The sequence below is a fragment of the Numida meleagris genome, chromosome 6, assembly GCF_002078875.1.
Source record: "Numida meleagris isolate 19003 breed g44 Domestic line chromosome 6, NumMel1.0, whole genome shotgun sequence".
Lineage (NCBI taxonomy): Eukaryota > Metazoa > Chordata > Aves > Galliformes > Numididae > Numida > Numida meleagris.
In genome coordinates, this window is record NC_034414.1 from 50,278,598 (window position 1) to 50,294,426 (window position 15,829).

Here is a 15,829-nt window from a genome sequence, read left to right on the forward strand (position 1 = left end):
TGAATTTCTCTCCCTGCACAGTGAATAAAGCAAGAAACATATTGAAACTAATTCTGGTTCCTTGTTTTTCTCAGGCTGGTTTTCTGACACTGGTGACATAGTGCTGACATGCTTTTGATGACAGTTTTATTTCCAACATTTTCCTTTTCTGGGCTGGGAAATCTATTTGTTTAACTTGTCATAAGCCTTGCTATTCTCCATAGAAACATCTTTAAAGCTCGCCTCGTAAAATATTTTGGGCCTCCAATGTCTTCACCTGGCTGAATCATAATTTTTTAATATAAATTTTCTTCATAATATGGTACAATGTTCAGTCAGAGTACAGGAAAGTCAGTTCCGCTAATCTGATGTTTGGGAACTCATGGCTAGATTTTGCCATGAGCAAAATGACTATCTGGCCTGATTTGTGAGGAGTACCTAAACTGTCAGTGTCTGGTGAAGCTGATATCAGGTTTCTTACTTAAGAAAGACTGTATTTTGTCCCTTTCTTTTAACAAAAGTGGGATGGTCAGTCCTTCAGATATGTATCATTCAGGATTTATGACAGCTGTGCCTGAAATAATGTTTTGGGAGAAAAGGTTACCAATGTTCCCTGCCCTTAGAGCTGTAATACAGTAGAACAAAGCTACATCAAGAGCAATGTTATTTTCTAAATAAAATGATGGAAAAAAAATACTGATGGCGAGAAAATAATATGGAAAGCCTCTACAGTGGTCTTGATAGATAAGTGCAGATTTCACAGTCATGACTCCTATAATAAACCTCCTCATTTTGGTCCTGTTTTAAGAAGCCTCCGAGATAGGGAAGAATCTAAGTCGTAAGAACACAGTAGGAAATTTCTTAATTTGAGATCTTACAGCCTAATTATTTTTTAAATTTGCATGGAATTGTTTGGTTGACTCAGTTTTTTTTTGTGGGGTTGTTTTTTTTTTTTTTTTTGGCTTTGTTGTGGTTTGGTTTTTGCCTTCTGCAAAGAATGGAAAAAATTTCTTTGGGTATAGCCCTGGAACGATTTGTTCTGAATTTTGTTTTAACTCATACAGTGAATTAAATGAAATAGTTCAATTATTCACATACTTTTTAGCAAAGTCTTCACAACAAATGCAGATACATTCCTACATAAATGGATAATTGTATGCTCCAATCTGTTGTAAAAAAAATGAAAAAATTGATACTAAGAATCACTGCTAAGTTTAATGCCCAGATTACAGACCATTTTAATCAGTACCAGAAATGTCAGGAGTGCATGCTTGTGATAAATTCTCATTAACATTAACTGGGCCCTTGATTTGCAATAGCATTGTACCGCAGCTTCATAAGTTTAATAGGTTTTCAGTATCACTCCATTCTATCTGTGACTGAAAACTGAATGGTTTGCTACAGCATGACGTGGAATGTCATAATATTGTTTACATTGATCTTAGCTTCAGCTTTGTGCCAAATACTCTTTTCTTCTATCAATACAGTGGAGAGTAACAACTGAAAATTTGCAGCCAAATTCATTAATTGTAGGATCATACAAAGGAGAATTAAAAACAGGATTAAAATATTTTCTGTATATATATATGAGGTATATGTTTATATATTTATGATACCTTCATACATTAATTCAACAAAGTACTAACCAACACATGATTACACATTAAAAATATCATATATCTACCTATATGTATGTTTCTATTTGTGTATTTACTTTCAATACAAAACATGTTATGCATGATATACACATAATTTCAAATGTGGTGTGTAATACATATGCATATATTTGAAATATATATATTCAGCATGAAAACACAATTCAAGAAATAGTATTTGAGAATATACGTTTACATTTTTACTTATGTATGTCTTTAATACAGCCTCTTGTAAATTCCTCAAATCTGCTTATTTCAAAAAGTTAGTTACTAACCTTCTCAGTTTTTCAGTTACTTTCTCAAGTTCCTCCTGAGCACGTCTCAATTCTATTTCAAGATACTGACGTGTAGAATCAAATTCCGTTTCAAGCATTTCCAGTTTATGGGTAGTGTATGATAGACGTTTTCGTAATTCCCCCTTCTGTTCTTGCAAAGTACTAGAAAAACAAAGACCACAGCTGTAGAATTTAGCTGCTCCTGAAAAGCTTTTCATGATGCACTCTGACCAATTCTCTACAGTATGTGATGGCACTGAGCCAGAGAATTGTGCGTAATAATTTGTTTACTGCACTTTGAAGATCTTCTGATTTAGACAGCTGACTGTCTTCCCATCTGTCCTAGTGCATTCATTGTTAATATCTCATTAGCCACAGTGGAACATTTTGTGGAAGAACCCTCATTAAAGACAAAACACAGTCTAGAGTTTGGATTCACACAGGAGTTTTCATTTAGAGTTACCCTAAAATATATTGAGTGAAGTAGCACATATTTATAGGGCAATCAATCTAAATAAACTATGCAAAACTATTTCCTTGCCAATAGGCCAGGTTATAACATATTTTCTAGAGAAAGAAGACTTTGTCTCCTTTTGTTCAGTCTGCTCCCTAACCCCACTGAGCTGCTAATGATGCTACATTTAGAATTTCATCACTAGAATTGTAGTCCTAATAATCAATTATTACTATGTTTCTCCATTTTCCTGCCTATTTGCGAATAAATCCTTCCTATTCACAAGTGTGACCTCCAATTTTTCACAGTACTTTCACTAAGAAAGAATATATGTCCTGCTTGTAAGCTAGCTTCTTTTACACTCCTTGAGAAAGCAGAGATTTTTTTCACAGAGGTTTTTAACTTTTTCTTTGTATTTTAGAGACAGTTTAAGATAGTCTAGAGTCAGGAGATAAAAGCACAACTTCTATTGTGAAAGTCAAAATGCCATCTGCCCAAACCATGCACCTGAATTTGCAGTGATGATCCTGCTGATATTTTCCCCAGCTGTGTGTTTTCAAGTGAGCCAGTCCTCTCTCACCTCAATTCTTATCTGCATGATGGAGCTCTTTCATCCTAGTGTACCTGGTGTGTAAGTTCCTCAATCTTCTAGTGCATTTTCCAAGTGAACAGGAAGATGGGGCTCCAGCTGGAGCTGGTATACCTAGAGGTGATTTTCCCTTGTTTCAGATACTGCTACCTCTGCTAATACTGAGCTGATCTCTCAGCTTTGGGCGGGACCTCTGAGGCACCACAGAACTGTAGTTTTCCACCACCTAGAGATAAAAGGGCTAACACATGATGTGTTGTGAATTGCCTTAGTTTTTTCTAAACGTGATAAAAATAATTCCTCATAAAAGAATGGCACGTCTGTATTCCCTTTGATGTCAAGTCAGTACTGCCATCAGTACCAATGAACTAATATTTTGCATCTTTAATCAGATGAGTGATTGGAACATCGTGCCATTCTTCAAGGAATACTTATCTGAGCTGGCTTCAGTGGGATGGTCTTCTCCTTTGCCACCTGCTATAGGATCTCCAGTAAGTTAAAACAAAAGCTTTCCAATTGATGCTTATATGATCCATGCATCCTATGCCTAGGAAACAGTCTAATATTTTGCCAGCACAGTGCACTATTTCAATGACAGATGTTGCGTGGTTACGGTCATATTTAGATTACCACTTGCAGTTATTTTCTTCTAAAATAATGTATTGTAATTCAGACATTTAATGCAGCTTCAGTTAATTTCAGCCACTTAATTTTTGTATTTCACTTGGTGAATATAATTGCCTTGTTATCTGGGAAATAAGAATCTGAAACCACGTTGCTCATTTCTGTATATCTTCATTCATGTGGTTGCCACATCACACCACTTTTCACTTGCTCTTCTTCTGACCTGTTGTTCCTGCTTTTTTTCTGCTCATATTAAAAGAGTAGTCAGTTTGCCTTTCTGTAACTTGGCAACTTGGATTTTCTATGAAGTGTGAGTTATGGTATCAGATTATGGTGGGGTTCTCTCCTCAGAGATATTCAAAAGCTGCTTGGGCATGCTCCTGAGTATCCTGGTCTGGGTGTCCCTGCTTGAGAAGAGGTTGGGCAGGATGGATCCTGAGGTCCTTTCCCACCTCCATCATTCTGGGATTTTATGAAAACTAGAGTGAAAAGAGATTTAATCTCAAGTCTTTTGCTTCTGTAAAAATCTACTGACTAAGATGTGTACAAAAAGAGAACAGGAGCTTCTCAGGTTATGGTTTTCAATGTGAAGAGTGCTGCTTTATGTTGAGTAAAGGCAATTAATGCAAGTTAAGCAAGAGCAGGGATAGCTACAACATCCTGCTGTAGTAGGGAGTTTTTGCCACTGGCAGAGTTTGACCTTTGGGTGTATAGAGGGTGTAAACAGGATACCAGGAGTATATTTAAGTCAGTAACAATCAAGTATGTTCTAATGAACTAAGGAAACAGTCTATATAGATGTACTCTTCTCATAATGCGTTCATGTACTGCTGAAACTTATAGCCAGTTTCATAGAATGAAAAGAAAGAAATAGAAAGAGAAGAAAAAAGGAAGAAACCCCCCAAATTGGGGAAGTTTTTAAACATTTATTTCCTTTATAGCCTTCTTGAACCAAGCAAGTTCTGAAAAGATATTTAACTTGCTATAGGCAGGGACACCTCCCTCTAGACCATGTTGATAACAACTCCAGCCAGCCTGGCCTTGAATGCTTCCAGGGAGGGGGCACTGACAGCCTCTCTGGGCAACCTGTTCCAGTGTCTCACCACTCTCACAGTAAAGAATTTCTTCCTAATATCTAGTCTAAATCTACCCTCTTCCATTTTAAAACCATTTCCCCTTGTCCTGTCACTACCTGCCCTTATAAAAAGTCGCTGAGTAACGTAGAAGGAGGAAGAACATACAATGTTACAAATTTAGCATCTCTAATAGAAGAATCAGAGTCATAGTCTCAATTTTTATTTTATACAAATCTAAGCTATTTCATGAGTTTTTTTTCTTTTTTTCCCCCATTCGTTATGAAACACACTTTCTCTGAATGTCTTATCCTTCCCCCTCACTGTTAGCTTCCAGTGTTATCAAATAATGCAATGCCTGAATCACCCTTCCTCGTGCTGTGTTGCTTACTTTCCTGTTCTAGAAGACTGGGCTTTTCACAATCAGTACTTAATTTTGTTGTGTACCACTGTAAATTTTTGTAGTGATAATTTAGACAGGCTTGAAAAGAGGGAAAAATTAAGAAGTCAAAATATGGATTAATAAGTTAATCACTTAGCATTTTCTTGTTCCTCCAAAACAACATAATCCACATACTTGCTTTATTTTGATTCTCTTTGTCATATAAGAGTTCATTAGAAAAGTTCACTGCACATTTTTTTTGATGCTGGTAAATCAATATGTTTTAATTAGCAGTTATTTTCTGTGGCTAGTCAGCCCTTATTTTTTTAATTATAGATATAACAAAGAATGCCTGTATATTCAGGAAATACGTTTATATATATTCAGAAAACATTTTACATAAATATTTGCATATATGTTCCTTAGTTAAAAAGTAAGAAAGTAATCAGAAAAATACAACTGGGAGAACGGAGAATAGACCATGGAAATGTGGTGCTACATCTTAGGGAACTCTGATCCTATATTCCATGGATTTACTGAAACTCAGGCTGTTGAGTAAGGAATTACAGGACACGTTCCAAATTCCTGTACAGTAGGACTCTTCGTATGAATGGTTTCCTGTTTCTTCTAATGATCTCTAAAGATCTATTCCTGTTTCAACAAAAGGTTTGCAAGTCATTGTCCATTTTACTTCATTAAAGTATTTCTCTGTAAACAAGGACAGTAAGTACGATATTAAATATTGTACTTGAATGGTGAAAGTAAACCTCTTGACAGAGGCCACTTAAAAGGTTATCAAAAATGGGTCATCAGGCTTTCCAAAGAAATATTTTCAACAATTAGCTATGGTTATTATCATAAAAGCTATTCTTATGAAAAAAATATAAAATAGATAAGAAAACATATATTGGTAAAGAGATTTCTGTCCAGAGACATCATAAAATTGCCAGGTTTGAGTTCTGAAACTGTTGCCTGAAAGGGAATTTGAAGCCTTCTTCCCTTGGGTAGAGCTCCTACAGAAAGACACTGTTTAATGTGATTGCTGGATCTGGTCCTCAGCAGCTACACAAGGGAAATCTTATCATCTGGGAGGTAGTGCTACTCAGACTACATTTAGGGAAAAGGGGTCTGTTCTACATAAGAAAGATGGAAGGGCTATACAGGCAAGTTCAAGTACCATCAAAATACAAGTACTTTGCTGATGTGAAGAATTTACCATCCCAATTTGATCAAGAGTAAAAGAAAAAAGGTCCTTGTATCCCTGATGTCACCTCTCACCTTCCTTCCTTTTTTTTTTTCTTCTTTTTTTTTTTGTCCACAGAAGATGGTGAGTGCTCAAAACAAATATTTTTTTTCCTAGAAGTTCCCCCCCAGCCTCTACTTCAAGCTGGGCGCTAGGACAACTGCACAGCCCAATGGTGGCAGAAAACGTGCTTATCTCAGCTTGCAGTTGGTTGGTATTCATCTGCAGTGCTGTCCAGATGAGCTGTGCTTATTTCACCAGAGCTTTTCAGTCCAAGTCAAGATGCCATGTGGTAACAGTTCTATTCTGAGAAAGGTGTAGTTGGAAACAAATAGATTTTCATTGTACCTGTCTGATCTCCTGCCAGCTCATCTGCCTGGCAAATGGCCCGATGATGTGTAAAGTTGGGGCTGATTAGCTGTGTGGAGGCCAGAAGATTTCTCTAGCTTTTTACCCTCAGACAAATTACAAAGATGGTGGTCCCTGGACTGTTCATGAGAGCTGACGTTTGTGGGCCTGCCCCATTGTTAAAGTGTCCTGGAAATAGCAGGTTTCCACCTCAAAAGTCAATGTACGTTGGCAGCACTTTCATGTTTCCTGCCATCTCAGGGTTTTGCCTTGCAGATAGTTCTGCAATGTTGTTTTAAAGTGGTGCAGAATCATATTTTCAAATATTGAAATTCTCCCTGAATGAATGGATGACATTCCTTCACACATCTCTAGTAGTGGCTAAAACAAAATTTAGTTAACAATGTTAGGATAGAAATAAGCAGTGAAATAGTGCAAAATGTGAACAAAGTAGTGGCCAATGCAAAATATTCTGAAAAAAACAAGGAACCTGCACTCTTACCCTCTGGGTTTTGGGACTCTGAGTCTTGTACATTACCTTCAACACATGGCTGGTGTTATATTGGACAAGTGAGCTAAGGCAATATGGTCCTGACCTGAAGCAAATGTTAATGCTTCTATTCAGCTGTGGCTCCTGTTTTCAGTTTGTAGTACTGAACAGACACTATCAGGATGAGAGTAATCTGACCTATTTTAGAATCCTACTTTTAGAGGAGGTGACGCAAATCTGGAAGTACCCATTCCTTTCCATTAATTACAAAGGGAATGTAGTCAAGGAGCTCAGACATAGATAACCACATCTTGTCAGATAACTCCCCCTCTTCCTGACTCAGTACTCTGTGTATGAAGTGAGGTAATAGTATTTCTTTTCTTATCTGCTCAGATTGCATGGAGGCCCACAAAAGAAGGCGACTAAACACTTTAAAAGTGTTTATCACATCTATTTCATGTCAGTGATGTGTCACATTCTAAAAAAGGACTTCATAGGATCAGAAATTTCTGAGCACTGACCAAAACTTTAAGAATATATTCTTGAAAAGGATTGCAAAAAGCATCTTTTCTTTCTTTCTCTTTTTTATTTTATGCATTTTTTTTTATTTAGGGAACATCAGAATTGATCAGTCCTACTTAGGTGCTTCCTCTGAAGGGATCTATATAACAGGAGAGACAAGGTACTGGGAAGGGTCCAAGGGCTGTCTCTGAGCCCAGCTGTGCTGTGCTGATTTACACAACTGAAGAAACTCAAGAACAGTGATGTGGTGGGCAGCCAGAAAGCTTGGGCACAGGTTTGTGCACTCATTCTTGTGGAAATGCTTTCTCAATAACATGAGGCTTCAGGGGAATTATGAGAAGGGATGCCCTCTTTGGCTCAAGGAGAACCAACAGTCACGTCCCCGTTTTTTCATTTCTGATCTTTGAATAGAGTTTGTATACAAGTCTGATATGAGTCTATATACCTTGCAGACATTCAAGGTCAGGCTGAGCCAGGCTCTGAGCACCTGTTTGAGCTGTAGGTGTCCCTGTTCATTTCAGGAGAGCTGGACTGTATGACCTTTAAAGGTCTCTTCCAACTCAAACAATACTATAATTCTATCAGTAAAGAGATGAGGACAGTTAGCTGGGCAGGACCCTGGGGGATTTCTTCCCAAAGTGGCTAGGGAGGAACAAGACTGGGGCAGAGAGCTCTGCAGACGTTCACAGCTAGTAGAGATGCCAGCATATCCTCCATGCCACTCTGTTCCTACTGACTGGAGCTGGGCTGCATAGCCAATCCATGTCTTGTGGTCTGGATTGCCCAGAATTCTTCCTTCCAGCACAGGTCTGCTACTGGTCATGGGTCACACCAGGTCTGCATGCTGCCCAGGCTGGGCATGCTGCAAAAGAGGCACGGAAAGCTTAGGCTTAGTGGCCTAGGAAGAATAGCTCTGGGATTTTTGTGCTATTGAATCTGTGTCCCCAGCAATGTTTTTTACATTTGTAGATGGGAAATCAAGTCCAAGCATTTTTCCATTGTTTTCTAGATGAATGAAAAATATTTAATGAAGCAGTAATAGGATTTCTATGTTAATCAAGCTTTGATTATGTGTGACATGCTCAGGGTCACAAATTTGAAAGAAGAATGTCAAAGCAATCTTCCTCGTCTGCTGTCTTTTTGTGGTTAACTTGGCTTTTGCTCCATCTGATTAGAGGGATGGATTCAGATCACAAAGTCTAAATCCAGATAGTTCTTCTCCTGAGAATCCAGATATAGACTTGAAATTCATTTTCTTGGGGTTACAGATTATGTTGATACTCCTTGATTTAAGAGCTCAGTCCACAAATTGCAACTCTCTGGTGCTTTTAGTTCAGCACCTTCATTTGGACCCTGACAAATACATCAGCCAATGCGTATTTAGGTTCTACAAAAGGTATTTTCCTATAAATTCAGGTGTACATATACTTTGTTCAGCTCACCTAGTTTTTGCAGATTTACACGGAAGTCTGTCATGTAGGTTTTTCTGTTTTTTTTTTTTTTAATTTCCACTGCTGTACACCCACCACTACTTCCAAAGTAGTTCATTAAATATTTGAAAGTTCAGAGGATGAACTCTTCGTGTGTCAGACTGCAGGCAGATCTTGCCTTCTTATGTGCATACAGATACACATATATAGATAGCTCTTAGAGTTTTTTGCATGTATTAAACCATTTGAACATTCCTTCCAACACCCATTTTCAAAATAAATAATCTGAAGCTGTGTTTGGATTGTGAGAAGGAAGGCCTGTACATATGTTTCAGAACAAATGTGTGGGTGATGCAAATGTGGAGCTCAGATATTTTCCAGATGACTGATGAACATGTAAAACAAGTAACAGTACTTTTCTTAGGTCCCAGAAAGAAAGTAAACTGGAGAAGAGGGGATAGTTTATCAGAAACTTAAAAAAAACACTTTGAAGGGAAAGTAGAGAGAAAAAAATGATGTTTACCAGTTGAAGTCCGAAGTACTATGGGACAGATGCTTAGCATGACAGTTCATTTACAGTATCTGGAGAGCTGATGTAGTATTGCTGGATTTTGGAAGGTAGCTTTTTTAAAAATTTAGGATGTGAGTACCTGCCTGCTCAACAGCACACACAATTTACAACTCAGACCTGACAAAAGATGTTATATGGTATGTGTGTCTAAACTGTGCTAGACTTATACGTAAGAGGTAGAAAAGAGTCATTTTTCTTAAAATGGATCTTCATTTTGGTTATATCAATTTGACAGTCTCATTGCAGAACAGGTGACTTCTATATCAATTATATGAAGCCCACAGACATATGTATCTAACAGGAGCATTCAGTATTAATTGTAATATGAAGTGATTAAGTTATGAAAATTCAGTTACATGTTGATATTTAGAAAACCCTTAGAGGGCCAGCTGTCAGCACTGAGTTATCTTAAGTGAATGCCATTATTGTCAATGGCACATTGTTAGATTTTTTATATATTCTCATAATAAAGTCATGCAAATTGTCCTTTATTTAAAGTTACTATCCATAACCTAAGGCTCTGAAGGTATTGAATAGAGACGCCATGAATAAAATTACAGCTTTCAGAAATAGACATTAAAGGTGTTTTGATTATTTTAAAGGAAGCTTCCTCAGCAGGCAATTGCCATTCCCCCAGCGTGATGAAAACTCTAAAGGGCAAATGAAAATGAGCAGTGAGAAACCAGACCTGCATCCAAGGAGCATGTTATTGTGAACAGCACTGAGGAATGGTGAGGAAAGAACGTGAATTTAAGATTGGGATTGCCTAGCACTGTTCTTCAATGTGAGGAGACTGAGTAGCTGAGCTACCTCTCAGAGAACTGATTTAATACATCTGTTAACTTGATTTGGATCTGGAATCTTTCCATTTCCTATTAACAAGATGGCCAGTTTTGATTATGAGACCATTGCAAGTGTAAAGACCAGAGTGTGGTCAGACTTGCAGAATATAAAAAATGAATGTGGTGCAGTGAAGAGAGGGAGACTTGTGCCTAAATTCAAAGGTGACTAAAGCACAGTGATACAATAGATATAACAGAAATAGTTATGATCTTTGTCTTCTTCCAGGCTGCCTTATAAAGCCTGTGAGAACTGACTGATTTCAACTTTGGATTCTTAGAGTCAGTGGCTTTTGCACACAAACTGTTGTGTTGGGTAAATGATCCTTGGTGCTGGATAATGAAAGGGTGAACTGGTGAGGAAAAAAAAAGAGTTTGCAAGAGACAGAAAAGCCCATACAATTCAAATAAGTATACGTGTTTTCTAGTTGTTTTCTGGTGGTAGAAAGAATATGTTTGTTTTCTCTTGTGAATGCAGGATTCTACTAATGTTCATGCCTTACTGCAGATTATATATATTGTCTAAACATTGCCTTGTGTTAGATCACTATTCATCTGAAATGAAGCCAGCATATGAAGATGAGAGAGACAGAAGTTATATTCTGGCATGGCAAATTTCCATCAGCATTCACCTAAGATAGCAGAGACGTTGCCAATCTGACCATTCCCACAGCTGAAGGGATCCTCACACTTCTTGCTGACCAGACACTGCTCTTGACATGACTATGGAAGTAGGTTCATTTTGGTAAGTGCCACTATTTCTCTTTTTTTTCCAGAGGCCAATTGGTTTGCATAAAATGTTTGGATAGAGGAAATGATGAGTTACATAGATTTGCAAGCTATGAAAGTATCAGAAAAGCAGGAGAAAGAGATGACTCCAGCAAATACTTTTTGCTGTAACAAAAGATACTTGGGGGGCTTCCTCACATAGAAAGCGTCTTGAAGCTGCTGAACAGCCATTGCCTGCTTTTTAATGTTTGGTCCTCACAGTCTGCACTGCATCTCACTAGGGGATCCAGAGTACTAAGTAGTGATGACAAAGGAGAGAAAAAAAAGTAAGGTATTGAGAAATGGAGGCAGCACAATTAAAGGCAAACTTCAAAGAAGGCTCTCCAGGTGACTAAGCAAGCTGCATCGGCTTGCAGCAGCTCTCCTTACAGCTCTGAGTGGCTGTTTTCTAGATTGCTTTGGTTTATGGTCAAGGATAAGCACTCCCTCTGGAAATTACTGAAAGCAGCATGCTACATAAGCTTACAAGCTTATAAAGTTATATTTTAATTATGTTATTAAACCTTTCTCATTTTTGTTTTTATCTGTTTACCTTCCTGATTCATCTGGATCACACTGTGCTTGAACAGGAATGTGGATTCTGTTGAATTGTGCTGTGTATTTGTAACTGGACTTGTAATGAGAATGAGTGAAACCCACTGCCCAGACACAAGTTGAAATTTATATTCTTCTTCCTTCTAAAGAATTGAGGTTGGAATGGGAGCAGGTGAGGACTGCATAAATGTTCTTTAGCAGTAAGGAAAGAATGTCAACCTGTCTCATTTTGCATTAAGCACCCACACATAAGTTGATGGGCAGAGGTTATAATCTCTGCTCTCTGGCTCTTTCCTTCCATTCACAGTCTTCTCTTTCTTCTCATTTGAAATTCATCTGTGTCAGTCTCAAGGGACTTGTTTTGGTGCGCTGGCTTAGCACTTCCCATGGGAGAAGTTATGCCAAGTAGATGGAAAAAAATAAATAAGCTCTTTTGACTCCAGGACAAGTCAGGCACAATTACTACTGGGCCTAGGGGGAGGGAGTAACTGCATGTGCTACTGTGTTTTAATTTTTTTTTTTCATAAGCACTATATATTATCTGCTCTGAGTAAATTTCTGAATTATCTTTTTAATTATATTTGGTCACAGTTGCATTATGATCCTGTTTTGTGATAGAATTCATACAAAAAGCTCACGCTGTCTCTCTAACTCAAATCCATAGTTGTTCACCTTTAAAAAATGTTAATGTTATTGTTACCAAAGAGTACAGGAGATGGTATATATATATAGTATAGATGCTGCTAGTGCTTAGAGTGAGACGTAGTGCTGACATGTCAGACACTTTCAGCCATTGGTGCACTTTTGCTGCAGTCTCCGCTTCTTATAATTTAGTTCCCACATCACACATGGCTGTATGACAACAGTTCAGTGACAAGTCACATAGGTGAGCTTTAGGAATTTGTGGGAAGGTTTTTCTCTGGCAGTAGAATAGATAATTGGTTGGCTAACAAAAGCGAACAACAGGGGTGATTAAATAATGCACCTTAACCTGGTCAGACCCAAATTCTCAGCAGTGCACATTTATTTAGTATTCTGAGGGCAACTATTACTATACATGGACTCATGAATAAGGTTTTAAATGGGAAAAAGGAGAACTACTGGTTGTTATCTGTTATCTATTTTGCGTGAATGTTTCAAGATATTTTTAGTTTTCCTACAATAATAAATGATTCTCAGCACTTTGATCAACTTGATACTATAGCAAAAAAAAGAAGACAAGAAAGAAAGGAGGGAAAAAATGCCATCTGTCATCTTTGGCTGATTATTTTGAGCCCTACCTTGTTTTATACATTGCAGCCCACTATTTTAGGACTTTTTAGTTGAGAAGTATTCTATTCTGCAAGAGTATAAATCAGTTCACCTCTACCAAGTTCACCACTGCTCAGCATGTTGAGCCATTGCTTCATACAAACATCTCTCATGATTTATTAGTCCAGTCAAATCTATTTTATCCTGCTTCCTCAGCTGAACTGGCTTGTCTGTGTAAGACCCTGTTTTGTGGTCTTTTTTTGGGTGAATGTATGGCAAGGGAGAGGGAATAGAACTTCACTCCTCTTAACAGGAACATGTGGCACTGAAGGGCATGGTGAGTGGGCATGGTGGAGATGGGTTAATGATTGAACTAGATGATCTTAGTGGTCTTTTCTAGCCTTAATGATTCTGTGAACAGTCCTGTCTCTCTGTTTTTGACATGAGTTCTCCTGCAACTTTTGGAATTACAAATAGGCAGAGATAGTAGGAAACAAAACTTTTCTTCAGACTGCCTTCCAGAAAGGCTACTAAATGTCATCCTGAGACTCTGAAATTCATTATGGACATCTACTTCAGAACCCCACATAAGATCAAAGTCATTGGTTATTCTGTGCCTGTGTGAATTTTTTTTTGTATTTTAAATTACATTCAAATATGAAATCAAATTGAAATCAGAATCAAAATTTTGAAAATGTTTCATGTCCTGATTGTATTTTGCTTCACTCATCATCTTCTGGTTTTAATAGGGACATGTAGCAGAACAAAGCTATTTTTACAATAAACCCATCTAAACCCAGGTAAGAATAGAGCATACGTGCAGAGCCCCAAGGGGATGAAAAATAGGAATTCAAAACACTTTTCCAGGATTGTTGATTTTTACTTCACAGAGTGTACATTGTGCAAAAAAATACTGAAAGAATTCTACTTATCTTTCCTATGCTAGCAGCACTCTTAACATGAAAAGTCATGTCCATTATTCAAAGACATTCAGTAGAATGCAAGAAAGGAGTATAAAGTTCAGCCTGTCTTTATTTTTTATCTAATTAATTTCTATTTCAGTATTTCAGATTTCATTGACAACTATAGGATTAGTGAATAACATTTCTACTACATACCCGTCACTTGTAATAATATCAAGAAGCAAAGAACGAAGTGTAAATTGATGAGAGAAGTACAAGAAAATCTAAGCAAAATATGGATAAGTGAGTCATTATTGAAACTTATACTATGTGCTGCATAGGAATATAAACTAGGATCCTTCATCTTTTCACATCCTCTATAACAGTGAAAAAAATTATTTCAGGAGACTGAAGATGTAAACCTAACAAAGGAAAGATAACATTTAAACACTGGCAATTAAAATAAGAAGGTAAACTGCCCAGATTAGTATGGTATCAACAGGAGAATACAATGTGCCTTTATTATAAGAACTCCATCAGAAAAACTATTAACCGTGGATCTTAAACCTTCAGTTTTTATACATGCTACTAATAATGATTACAGGCTTGGCTGACGCAAGCATCTAGTGTACTATAATAAACAGCTGTCATTCCCCTAGTTCAGAAAATACAGCACAACTGAACGGTGAGAGACTGGAGACTGACATGAAGAAATGAAACATTTTTATGGACATCAGAAGTTAGAAAGAAAGCATAACTTCACAAAACATCACTTGTTCATTACCTGTCCCAGAGAGTAGGTGAAGATTTTGCGAGCCTGCCCTGGAGAATTCTAGGTTGCCATAGGCAGGTTGGCACCCAGGAATTTCGTACCCTGCAGCATGAATAGAGGATAAACCATGGCTAGGTATGGCTCATAAGACGTACGAGTGATAACCTAGCTAGATTTGCTGCGTATCAGTAGGCTATGGAAAAATTTGGTAATGTCTTACTTTAAAATAGTATTAAATCTACAAAACAAGATGGTGTTCCAGTACACACGTTGATTGACTTTCTGGTGCAATGTATGTTGTACGTCAGAGTAGATATTTAGGATTGACTTTATCACAGCTTTAAATGGATGCCACTCCACCTACTTTACTGGAGGAGCATTTGCTCTTAAGATTTGTGAATAAAGCCCTTTTCTTCTTGCATTGTAAAAGCTCAGATTAAGCAAATTTAGGCTTCATCGAAAGAGGGTCACCAAAATTCCTTCTGAGCACCACAGTGAGAATATGTTTAATATTTTTAATTAAATCTGGGCTTAGGTTCAAGTTCCACATACCAGGTTCCATGCACATCTATCAGCAGCAGAAACAATAGCTGCAAAATATTTGCTGGAAATGAAAAGCATAAAGGAAGCAATCGGAACAAGCAATATAAGCCATGAATAACACATAGCAAAAGCAGATCCAGAGCCCAAGAAAAGGCCAACAAGACAAGCAAATTAGCAATGAGAACTGTTGCCCAACATTAACATCAAGCAATGCTAGTAAGATTCAAAACGCACTGTTCAGTCCTCAGTCAAGCAAATTGTCACTCAAGTCAAAGACATTTTTTCCTGAGTAAAATCTGAGTAAGAACTACAGTATTAGGACACACAGAATATGTCATACAGTATTGTTTTATTGTTTTGCAACATTAGAAATGCACATTAAATGCCTTGAAGTATAAACAAAATAAAAGTTAAGATTCTCCTAACTCAAGCACATTCATAATTATGAAACAGAATTTTTGCATTAGTTTCCCCTGTGGTCAGTGATCACTGTACATGCAGAAAATCCCAACTTGTGGTCAATTAGCAGTGGATATTGCAAAGTGGTGACCTTTCAGGTGTTCC

The 15,829-nt window shown here is 37.4% G+C and overlaps 1 protein-coding gene and 1 long non-coding RNA gene across 2 annotated transcripts in view; one reads left to right on the forward strand and one right to left on the reverse strand.

Moving 5' to 3' along the window:
* The window catches only part of BEGAIN (brain enriched guanylate kinase associated), a 69,432-nt gene extending 67,305 nt beyond the window's left edge, over positions 1-2,127 (reverse strand). Inside the window, exon 1 of the mRNA XM_021403370.1 lies at positions 1,910-2,127. Coding sequence (XP_021259045.1) covers positions 1,910-2,127 — 218 coding nt within the window. The remainder of the gene's footprint in view (positions 1-1,909) is intronic.
* The window catches only part of LOC110401704, an 89,667-nt gene continuing 84,073 nt past the window's right edge, over positions 10,236-15,829 (forward strand). The window contains exons 1-2 of the long non-coding RNA XR_002440546.1: positions 10,236-10,366; positions 11,018-11,219. This is a non-coding gene — a long non-coding RNA (uncharacterized LOC110401704). The remainder of the gene's footprint in view (positions 10,367-11,017; positions 11,220-15,829) is intronic.